This window comes from Zalophus californianus, chromosome 7 (genome assembly GCF_009762305.2).
Source record: "Zalophus californianus isolate mZalCal1 chromosome 7, mZalCal1.pri.v2, whole genome shotgun sequence".
NCBI lineage: Eukaryota > Metazoa > Chordata > Mammalia > Carnivora > Otariidae > Zalophus > Zalophus californianus.
In genome coordinates, this window is record NC_045601.1 from 134,347,203 (window position 1) to 134,359,237 (window position 12,035).

The 12,035-nt window shown below is 42.6% G+C and overlaps 1 protein-coding gene across 2 annotated transcripts; it reads left to right on the top strand.

Moving 5' to 3' along the window:
- Positions 1-6,540: 6,540 nt before the first annotated feature.
- On the top strand, positions 6,541-8,077 carry LOC113927441 (spermine synthase-like). 2 transcript variants are annotated; one of them, XM_027603265.2, is made up of 2 exons: positions 6,565-6,828; positions 6,979-8,077. In XM_027603265.2, the coding sequence occupies exons 1-2, from the start codon at positions 6,655-6,657 to the stop codon at positions 7,750-7,752; spliced, it is 948 nt and encodes a 315-aa protein (XP_027459066.1). In that variant the 5' UTR covers positions 6,565-6,654; the 3' UTR covers positions 7,753-8,077. The 2 variants fall into 2 exon arrangements, with proteins under 2 accessions (XP_027459067.1, XP_027459066.1); XM_027603266.2 differs by having other exon boundaries at positions 6,541-8,077.
- The last annotated feature ends 3,958 nt before the right edge of the window (positions 8,078-12,035 follow it).

The window sequence follows — 12,035 nt, forward strand, 5'->3', positions numbered from 1 at the left end:
AAAAAAAAAAATACTAATCCTTAGTTTTCTTGTTTCTCCAACCTCCTGTGCTGCTGGGGAAAATGAGATATTTTGCAAATAAAAGTCGACTTTTTCTTCGAATTTCAGAGCTGTTCAATTATAAACACTGCCACCTGCAAAGTTGGAAATCAATTCAACTGCAATCTTCTCTAAAGCTTTTTCAATGCAGCTGCTAACCTGTCTAGATGTTTAACTTTCAGATTTCCAAACCCGTCAGTTAAAACTTGCTTACTGTTACTCCTTTTCTCTGAAGCTCCAAGCCTGAGGAGAAATTATGTAGCAAATTGGAAACAGGGAACTAAGACTTGATAGCAAAACAAAAGACCCACTGATGGGCTGGGGTACCAAGAAACTGCAGTCCTTGCTCTGAAAATGAATAAGGATTAGAGGGCTCATCTACTAGCAGCCTCCACTGGGGTCGTGCCTTCTCAGTTCTAAAACAAGCAGTGAATTGATCCCCTCACAAAAACACCTGGTCTATTCCGAGAAAAAAATTAGTCAGACCTGTTGTTGGCTGAGTTTACCGGTCAATTCCGTTAAATTGTGGCAATGGGGCAATGGTAGCAATGGGTAGACAGGCTCATTAAAAATACCATTTGGGGAAATCCTAAGGCAAGGGGATAGTCATTACTGAACTAACTCTGTTGGCCCTGAAACAGTTAATTCAACTCCTAAAGGAAAGCAATTTACTTTCTATTCCCCAGGAGGATGAGCCAGCCTCTTACAGAGCTTAATACAATGAGGCTGGTTTTTTTGTTTTGTTTTGTTTTGTTTTTTTACCAGCCCTCCCCTCTCCTCTCCAGGCTGAAAGCCCCCTGACAGTTGACAAGCCCAAGACTGGGTACACTGGAAGGGTCACCTCTCATTCCTCCAAGTAGGCCCCCACTAGGCCTGAGGCTGGCTGGGTAATACTGAATAAATCCGTACGTGCAAGGAACAAGCACAAGGACAAATCCCTTGACTTTGTGTGTCTGGATTCTAATCACCTACCCGATTCTAACAGTGCAGCCAGATCAGTCTATCAACAAATGTGGCTAAAGGATACCTGATTTATACCTTAGTGTATCATTGGGCCCAAAGCGCCAGTGTAGAACCGTTCTGCACAGGCTCTGGTCCTGGCCAGACTGAGGACAGAGGTCATTGCCTCCTGGACCAGTGTCCCCATTGCCAACAAGAAGAGAGCCAGAGAGCCCAGAAAAGTCTGAAATGATCAAGACATTCCCTTGTGGATACTTTTTAACAATTCATTATGAAAAATGCCAGACATAGTTTAAAAATGACATAATATTGTAATGACCCCCATGTACCCATCACCAAGCTGCAACAGTTAATAACTTACAGCCAGTCTTATTTCATCTTCAGCCCCATCCACTGCCTCCCTGCCATGTTATCTTGAAGCAAATCCCAGACTTTCTATCATTGGATTCATAAATATTTCAGTGCATATCTCTAAAAGATAAGGGCTCTTTTTATTTTTAACAAAATGCGAAACAGTTATTAACCCTAAAAAAAAATATCCTTTTGACACATTAACAACATGAATGAACCTTGAGGACATTCCGCTGAGTGAAATAAGCCAGTCACAAAAAGGAGAAACACTGTATGATTCCACTTATCTGAGGTTCCTAGAGTACTAAATCCATAGAGACAAAAAGTGGAATGGTGGTTGCCAGGGCTGGGGGAAGGAGTGGATGGGGGTTATTGTTTAATGGGTATGGTTTCAGGGTTACAAGATGAACAGACTTCTGTGGTTGGATGATGGTGACAGCAACACAACAATGTGAACGTATTCAGGAGCGCTGAACTATATACTTAAAAATAGTTAAGATAGTAAATTTCATGTTAGGTATATATATTTTGCCACAATTTTTTTTTTAATGGTATAAATTTTCAAGCCCTTCACATCAAGTGAGTGTTTATCTCATAGGCGTCATAAGTTTTGTTCGGTTTGTTTGCCTGGATCAGAATCCACAAAGGGTTCACGTACTACTGTTGGCTGTCAGGTGTTTTCAATCTGCATGTTCCCCTCCATCTGTTTTTTCCCTCATGGCAGTCTACCCATTGAAGAGACGTTTCTGGTAAAGTTTTACACAGTTCGGATTTTGCTCTTTGCATCCTTGTGTAGTCGTCTGTTCATTGTCTTCTTGAAAATCGGAAGTGGGGTCAAGAGAGCAGATCAGATTTTAATTTGATGTCTCTGGCAAGACTATTGCATAGGTTTGACTAGATCACTGGAAGACTGTATGATGGACCCAAGTTGTGTGTGAAAAGATTAATCAGCAAACTATGATGATCAGCTTAGCATGAGCTCTCCACTGTCAGGAGCCTTGGTGGGGACGTGATGGCGGGGGGGTGGGAGGGCTGTGGGCATAGGAGGAGTGAGAGGAAACACCAAAAACGTGTTTTGACAGAATCCTTCCCATCAAGGAACCCAGTCTTGTGAAGGAGGCAAAACTGATACACATGAAACAATTAAATAAGAATTAAGTGCAAAACTGTGCTGTGCCTATAAACACCATCTCCTTCCAAGGGGGAGATTGTCTGAAAAGGCTTTAGGTAGGATAACATTCTTGAAATGGGTCTTGAAGATTGGTAGATTTTGGAAGAAAGATGGCATTTAAGGAAGTGAAAGTATACGAAGGAAATCACAAAGGTGGATACAGAGGGTGATTTAGATGGGAATGGTAAGGCATTATAGAGACGTGAAAACATAGCAGAGAGATAAGAGTTGGGGGAAATCTGATCTCTAGAGATGGAGGCACATTACATATTACTTATGTTTTGACATGTACGCTTCGGCAAGATTCTAAAGGTCTGCAGATGTCTGGGCACCTGGGTGACCTCAGGTGTCCAACTCTTGATTTCGGCTCGGGTCCTGGGATTGAGCCCCACGGCGGACTCCATGTTCAGTGGGGAGTCTGCTTGAGGATTCTCTCTCCCTCTCCCTGTGCTCCTCCCTCCACTTGTGCATGCACACTCTCTCTTTCTCTCTCTCTCTCTCAAATAAATCTTTAAAAAGAAGTAAAGGTCTGCAAATGTCATAGATGTTTCAAGGATCTGATTTCCAATATCATTTCATAGAAGAATGGAGCTTTCACTTTACTGAGATCTTTTCCAACTGAGTTGACCCTTTCTGGAAATTAAACACATGGGAAAGAGTTTTATGAAACAGATAGTTAGAATTTGCTAAAGTGTTTAGGATTAGCTTTAAAATGCTCCATCAGATAGGTAGATACAGATGAGAAAAGATTGCCGGAGTCGGTAATTGTTGGAGCTGAGCGATGGGTTCATAGGGCTCATAATTCTCCCTACTTTTGTGTACCCTTGAATAATAAAAAGTTATTTGTAAACCTATTACTGTTGGGTCAAGGGTCATTCCCACATCCCATGTTTTCAGTGTTATAGCAAAAAAAGGATTCACTGGACCAGAAGATGCAGTGCTTCTCTCTTCCGTTACTAAGCTGTTTAACTCTGAGTCCATTACTTCACCTCTGTGGGCCTCAGCTCCCTTCTCTATAAAATGAGGGGAGAGAGGAAAGAGCTAACATTTATTGACTGCCTATTAAGTGCAGGAATTGTGCAATGCACTTTATATGCATGATCTCAATTATTGAAAGGGTAGACACAATGTTCTCCTTGGGCTCCAAAATTTCTTTCCCACTCTGGAGTTCAAGAACTATCCCTTTCACTTTCATTTCTTTCCTTGATAAGCCCATATTCTAGATACCTTGCTAGGCTATGAAGACATACAGATAAAAGAGCTGCTATCTTCAAGGAGCTTATGATCTAAAAAGACAGACTAGCTGCTCTCCAAATGGAGACTATTCACTTCATGAAATGTTAAAAAAACAAAACAGATGAGTAAGAAGGATTACACTACAAGTAATGTGTTGGGTTTTTTTTTTTAAGATTTTATTTTTAAGCAATCTCTATGCCCAATGTGGGCTTAAACTCACAACCTGGAGATGAAGAGTCCCATGCTCTACCGACTGAGCCAGCTAGGCGTCCCATCTCCAGAACCTTTTCATCATCCCAAGCTGAAACTTAGTACCCACTAAACACTAACACCCAACCTCTCTTCCCCCAGCCAATGGCAACCACCATTCTCTTTTCTGACTGTATGAATGTGACTACCCTAAATACCTCATACAGGTAGAATCATACCATATTTGTCTTTTTGTGGCTGGCTTTACTCAGCATAGTGTCCTCAAGGTTCATCCATGTTATAACATGTCAGAATTTCCTTCCTTTTATGGCCGAATACTATTCCATTGTGTATATGTACCACATTTTATCCGATCATCTGTCAATGGACACTTGGGTTGCTTCTACCTCTTGTCTATTGTGAATAGTGCTGCAATGAACATGAGTATACAAGTAACCCTTCAAGACTCTGCTTTCAGTTCTTTGTGGTATATACCAGTTAAGTCTTGAAGAATGAAAAACAATTAAGGCAAAAAGGAAAATACAAGCATTCCAAGAACAGTGAGCAACTTAAACAAAAGCACAGAGAGCTATATTGTTCAGGAGGGCTGGAGAGTAGGGAGGAGGTGAGTGGTGAGAGAGATATGAAGCTAGGGAAGGAGACAGGGGCTAGACCTCCAAAGGCCTCACACACCATCGGGAATGGACAGTGGGGGCTAACAGTGAACGCAGATAAAATCCCTCTGCTATTCTTAAAGAGTCCAGTGTAGGGGCGCCTGGGTGGCTTAGTCGGTTAGTCATCTGCCTTCGGCTCAGGTCACGATCTTGGGTCCTGGGATCGAGCCCGTGTAGGGCTCCCAGCTCAACGGGGAGTCTGCTTCTACCTCGCCCTCTGCCCTCCCCCCACTCATGCTCTCAATATCTCTCTCGGATAAGTGAATAAAATCTTTTTTTTTTGGAAAGATTTTATTTATTTATAAATAATAAATAAAGAGAGAGACACAGTGAGAGAGGGAACACAAGCAGGGGGAGTGGGAGAGGGAGAAGCAAGCTTTCTGCTGAGCAGGGAGCCCGATGCGGGGCTTGATCCCAGGACCCTGGGACCATGACCTGAGCCGAAGGCAGACGCTTAACCACTGAGCCACCGAGGTGCCCCGATAAAATCTTTTAAAAAGAGAAAAAGAGCCCGGTGTAATGTAATTTTTAAGCAAATATTCAAAAACTATATAGAGAAGAGTTCAGGCCCTGGTGGAAATGGCCACTAGAGAATGAACACACATGGGGTGACCCCAGTCTTACGCTCCTCCCACAGTCATCCCTCTCACTCTGCAGTAACGGACTGCTCAGTTGGACTAGCTCTTTATGGTCAATAGATATAGGCTATTTGGTTTATAAAGTCTTTTGCTCAAAATATTTTTTCTAATGCACTGCTTTTGACTGAATTCTTTTCAGAATCCACTAAACCAGAGCACAGATCCAATTACGAGATTCTACATTCAACTCCCCGGCTTGCTTTCTTGGTAAACACAGGATGAATCCCTTCAGTTGTGGTAAAAATGGTGCCAGATAAACTTGGGGCCCAACCAGATATGAATGTTTTTATGACAGTGCAGCCAATGATCTATTTGTTTCTATAAAGAGTATTTTTTTTTAAAGTAAACTCCATACCCAATGTGGGGCTTGAACTCACAACCCCAAGATCAAGTCGCATACCCTACAGACTGAGCCAGCCACCTGCCCCTGTAAAAAGAGCCTCAATCCCATGTGAACCCAGTTAAAGTCTAGAGAAATAGATGGTGAGCTCTGTGTGTGTGTGTTACTTGAACACTAAGGGCATTTGGGTATTTCTCACAATGCTAATGAACATTAGCACAATTCATGAACAAGTTATTCTCACAAGAGGATCCATAAATAATGTCCATGTGTTCTTCAGGTTTAACTTTTCTGGTATTCATGTTGATCTTTTTTTTTTTTTATAATAGTAAAAATCAAGAATCACTGTATTGATTTCTCGACAAGTCATTCACCCAGTGCAAGTTTGGTTTGTGTATGGTTGTAGTGGTGGGGAGAGTGGTCTAGGTCACTGGTTTTGTTGCTTCATAAGATGGTTCACAGATCCAAAAATGCTATAAAACCAGGGCTCTGGTTCTGAAATCCTGCAACTTGGTTCAGTCAACAGAGGTGGAGTTTGAAGTGATCTTTGATGTTAGAGAGTAACACAAAAAGTAATCAATATTAACTGGCAACCCACAAGTGAGTGATGTCCCCCAAATACATTGGTGAAGGTAGAATGATCATAGTGAAGGACAGTCCGGTCCTAATCTTTTAGGGACTGGTCACTTCACACTTCAAGTCTACTGTTCGGCTCTAGTTATGATGTCTTAAATGCAGCTGTGAGGCATGTGGGTGATGAGAATTGGTTTTCATTATATTCTCTTTTATTCAGTCTAACTGTTTATAGGCACACTGTATTGCTTAGGATTTAAGTTCAACTACTTATAACAGAGATCTAGCTCACCCCTTGCAGTCCAGAATGGCTTAAACAAGACAACAGTTTGTTTCTCTCTCAGATAAAAATATAACTACAGCTCCTACCCTCGGCCTCCCCGGCGCGGCTCACTCCCCGCCGGCCGCAGCCCGACACGCCGTGCGGCCCCCCAGTCTCCCGCGGCCGCCTCCCCCAGGCATGGCACAGGGCCTCGCCTCACTATGGCAGCAGCACGGCACAGTACGCTCGACTTCAAGCTCGGCGCCAACGCTGATGGCGAGACCATTCTAAAAGGCCTCCGGTCCATTTTCCAGGAGCAAGGGATGACGGAGTCAGTGCACAACTGGCAAGACCACGGTTATCTAGCGACCTACATCAACAAAAACGGCAGCTTTGCCAGTTTGAGAATTCACCCACATGGATTGGTGTTGTTGGATCTTCAGAGTTACAATGGTGATTCGCAAGGCCAAGAAGTTGACAGTCTTTTGAACAAAGTAGAAGAAAGAATGAAAGAATTGAGTCAGGACAGTGCTGTGCGGGTGAAGCGATTACCACCCATAATTCGAGGAGGAGCTATCGACAGATACTGGCCCACTGCTGATGGTCGCCTGGTTGAGTATGACGTAGATGAAGTGGTGTATGATGAAGATTCACCTTATCAGAACATTAAAATTCTACACTCGAAGCAATTTGGAAATATTCTCATCCTTAGTGGGGACGTTAATCTGGCAGAGAGTGATTTGGCATATACCCAGGCCATCATGGGCAGTGGAAAAGAAGACTACAGTGGCAAAGACGTGCTGATTCTTGGGGGTGGAGACGGGGGCATATTATGTGAAATAGTCAAACTGAAACCAAAGATGGTCACTATGGTAGAGATTGACCAAATGGTGATTGATGGATGTGAGAAATACTTGCGAAAAACATGTGGCAACGTCTTAGACAATCTTAAAGGAGACTGCTATCAGGTTCTAATAGAAGACTGTATTCCAGTACTGAAGAGGTACGCCAAAGAAGGGAGAGAGTTTGATTATGTGATTAATGATTTGACAGCCGTTCCAATCTCCACATCTCCAGAAGAAGATTCCACATGGGAGTTTCTCAGACTGGTTCTTGACCTCTCAATGAGAGTACTGAAACAGGATGGAAAATGCTTTACACAGAGTAACTGTGTCAATCTGACAGAAGCCTTGTCCCTCTATGAAGAACAGCTCGGGCGCCTGTATTGTCCTGTGGAATTCTCAAAGGAGATCGTCTGTGTTCCTTCATACTTGGAATTGTGGGTATTTTACACTGTTTGGAAGAAAGCTAAACCTTGAAGACCAGTCTCTCCTAATCATGTGTGCTGCAAATAGCCTTCCTGACCTTCATATGCTCTACATGACATCGAAATGAGTCAGGCAATTGATTGTGATTTCCTTCAAGTTTTCTTTTTTTAATTATTATTTTTAATTTAAACAAAGCAAATGGAAAATGTATATTTTGATGCACTAGGGTGTTAATTTTTTTGAAAGTCAGCTGAAGGATGATTAGACAGCACAGCGAAGGCTGCTAAATGCACTGAACCCCTAGAATGTGATTTTTGTTACTTTTGTGTGTGTGTGGGGGGGCTTTTTGTTTCTGTTTTGGTAGACTTCGAATTTGGTTGTTTGGAGGAATGAACATCATTGTTTTGTTCTGGAGGGAAGTTCTTTGATCGTGTTTCTTCCCCCCAAAATTGACTTAGCTATTAAAATTTGGTGCTTATAAGAAAGAGTTAAGAAAAAAATGAATAGCAATGCTTCGATTAAAATTATAAATGGGAAAAAAATATATATATAACTACAAGCAGTTAGGGATGGTGGGATCGCCACACTTGCCATCTGCCTCCCCCAGATGTTGCCCTGCTCACGTGGCCGAAGATGGCTCACTACCAGTCCTTGTTGCAAACCACAGGGTAGAGGAAGGTGAGAAGAAGAGACTTATCACCTTGCTGTAGGAATGCATCCCAGAAGTGGCACTTCCAATGGCCAGAATTCATCACTAGGCCACGAGAAACGGCAAAAGTTGCTGGAAATGTTGTCACTATGACAGTGGCATTCTGTGACAGGGAAGAAGGATAGAGCATCAACTGGGGCATCCCTTACAATCTTTGTCACGTATGTTTTACTTTTTCTAAATTGAAAAAAAAAAGAAGAAAAACTGATTCTCAAAGATGGAAAACTCTTCCATACTTAACTGGCCAACTTCCACTCATCCCTCTTAACTTAAAAAAGTCACTTCCTCAGAGGAGCCCGCCTGGGATTTTTCCTTCCCTTCCTTTCACCCCTTGCAGCCCCCATCTGATGAACTATCCCTAAAATCTTCTATCAGCAGCACTGCTCTCAGGGTAATTATCAGAAACTGAAGTTAATGACTCACTGATATGACTCTGTGTGTGACATCTGCCTCATGAATGACACTCTGAGCTCTGTGAGGACCGAACCGGTCTTAGTCACATGGGCCCTTGGTAAGCCCTCAAGGCAAATTTCTCAGATCAATTCAAATAAATGGGAAAACAAGGTATGTGCTCAATGGCACATGATTAGTGCAGAACTAAGACCAAAAATTGAGTCTTCAAGCTTGTACGTTCTTATCAAACCCACAGCTTTTTTTTTTTTTAAAGATTTTATTTATTTATTCATGAGAGACAGAGAGAGAGAGAGAGAGGCAGAGGGAGAAGCAGGCTCCCAAGGAGCAGGGAGCCCGATGCGGGACTCGATCCCAGGACCCTGGGATCATGACCCGAGCCGAAGGCAGACGCTTAAACCATCTGAGCCACCCAGGCGCCCAAACCCACAGCTTTTTACAGGCAACAAAATGAGGTCCAGGAAAACAAAATCACTTTGCTGACCTTGTGCAGATAATGAGTGGCAGGACAAGGCCTGTCATGCTATATGCTTAGCCCATGTTAGTGCTTTTATTTCTAAACCCTAGGAACTCCTTTTTCAGGAAACGTCAAGGTGTTTACAGAATGATTCATCATCGGGGTGCCTGGGTGGCATAGTTGAGCATCTGACTCTTGGTTTCAGCTCAGGTCTCCATCTCAGGTCCATGAGTTCAGGCCCCACACTGGGCTCCACCCTGGGTGTGGAGCCTACTTTCTTTCTTCCTTCCTTCCTTCCTTCCTTCCTTCCTTCCTTCCTTCCTTCCTTCCTTCCTTCCTTCCTTCCTTCTTTCTTTCTTTCTTTCTCTTTCTTTCTTTCTTTTCTTTCTTCCTTTCTTTTCTTTCTTTCTTTATTTCTTTCTTTCTCTCTCTCTCTCTCTCTCTCTCTCTCTCTCTCTTTCTTTCTTTAAGATTTTATTTATTTGACAGAGAAAGACACAGCGAGAGAGGGAACACAGCAGGGGGAGTTGGAGAGGGAGAAGCAGGCCTCCTGCCAAGCAGGGAGCCCGATGCGGGACTCAGTCCCAGGACACTGGGATCACAACCTGAGCCGAAGGCAGACGCTTAACGACTGAGCCACCCAGGCGCCCTGTGTGGAGCTTACTTTAAAAAAAAAAACAAAAACAAGCAGGCTAAATACTGGATGGGACTAGTGGGAGAAGTGTTGTCTACAGGACACAGAGATGATCTTACCTTCGAGCTCAGCTTGGAAGGTAGTGTCGGTCTATGAACAGAGGAACTACTTATCTGTTCCTCCTGGGGAGGAAGTAGCATCTCGACCATCACATAAAGTACTATTGATTGTGTTATTGTTTTGATCAGCAGAGACTAAGCCATCTTCCTGACAATGCTGATTGGATGAAAGTCTTTACAGAACCCATTTGCTGGCAAATGATGATACAGCTGCTTTTAAAAAAATTCTCGTTGCCCATCCTGGATTGGATCTATCAGGGAGTACATTAGAAGAACGTATGTTACAAAATATTGTTGCTTTTAAAACATAATTGACCTTGCCAGGGAAGGCCATGTACTCTGGCATCCAGTCCTCCTACAATGTTTTCTTTGTCTCTAAGTATCATTTATGTTTAACACATGCTGTTTCAAAGAATGGCAAGAATTCTTAAACAATTGGAGCTCTAATCTATGATTGTCCTCTAGAAATGGAAAACCTAACTAACACGTCTCCTGAGTATTTTTGTTTCTTCTCCCTTCTCCCCAAACTTTAATCACCAGCTCTGCTGTTCCAAAGTTACAAAACAGTATTTTTTAAATATTGCAACAAAAATAACCCCCCAAATTTAAAATTCCATAAAGATGATAAAAACTCAATGAAGATCTACTAATTATAATGGTCATTTAACAGTAGAATAGACAACTAACAAAAGTCCTATACTCTCCATCCATCCTTAACACAAAAATAGATAAGATGGACTCCCACGTGATTTATATTCTCAGATGCTCTGGAGCAAATGTCTTTGGTTTTTAATTTTTTTAATTTATTTATTTTAAAGTAGTCTCTGCACCCAACATGGGACTCAAACTCATGACCCCAAGATCAAGAGTCACAGGTTCTTCTTACTGGGCCAGGCAGGCACCCCTGGAGCAAAGGTCTTGACCATACCTCTTTTTTTTTTTTTAAGATTTTATTTATTTATTTGACAGAGAGAGACACAGCGAGAGAGGGAACACAAGCAGGGGGAGTGGAAGAGGGAGAAGCAGGCTTCCTGCTGCGGGGCTCAATCCCAGGACTCTGGGATCATGACCTGAGCCGAAGGCAGGCGCTTACCGACTGAGCCACCCAGGCGCCCCTTGACCATACCTCTTAAAACACCTTCCAGCATTAATATTCTACTAAAAAAATTCAGGCAGACAACAAAAGTGAGGTCAAGTTGTGTTTTTGTGGTATTTCTGTATATATAAATATCGGACAAGTAGCCAGATTAAAGTATCAAAATAAGTGACCATAGGTGGTCTCCAAGCCTGAGAGTGGGGTGAGGGAAGGGCAGGACTTTTACTGGTGATTAATTGGGGAGCAAGCATGAAGAAAAACAGCCCCCTGTTTTCCACTTCGATAACACGGTTTCATTGAAGTCTTAAAGATAGGCCCAACATATTGTCTTCTATTTAAGAAAGCTCCATACACAAGATGTGAGCATGAGGAATCTCAAATGTGCTCAGGGAACGCAAGAGGGTGCTGACAGAAACGTCAGTCACTGCTGTCTTGAGAGAAGCTTCCAGAGTAGGACCAATACCCATAGGACCCATCAGTTTATGGCCACTCCAAAATGCAAAACTATAAGACTTTTATGTAGGGAGTCTTCATAACTAATGTAAGGGAACATCCGGGGGGGGAGCCATAAATCATTTTGGAATATTAGAAAGTCTAATAAGGGAAGTTGTTTAGTTTTTGTCCTCATTTCAAGGAAAGGCGCTTCAGAAATGAGGGCAGACATGAAGCACGTCTTAGAACAAAGGCTAGGAGCAGAGGAGGGAACGGAAAATACCAACTCCTATAGAATGAACATGTGTGTCCCTCCCCAAATTCATATGTTCAATCCTAAACCTATTTCCCCAATGTGATGGTTTTAGGAGGTGATTAGGTCACAAAGGTGGAGCCTTCATGAATGGGATGAGTGTCCTTATAAAAAAGACCTCCAAGAGCTTCCTCACCCCTTCTACCATGTGAGGAAGACACAG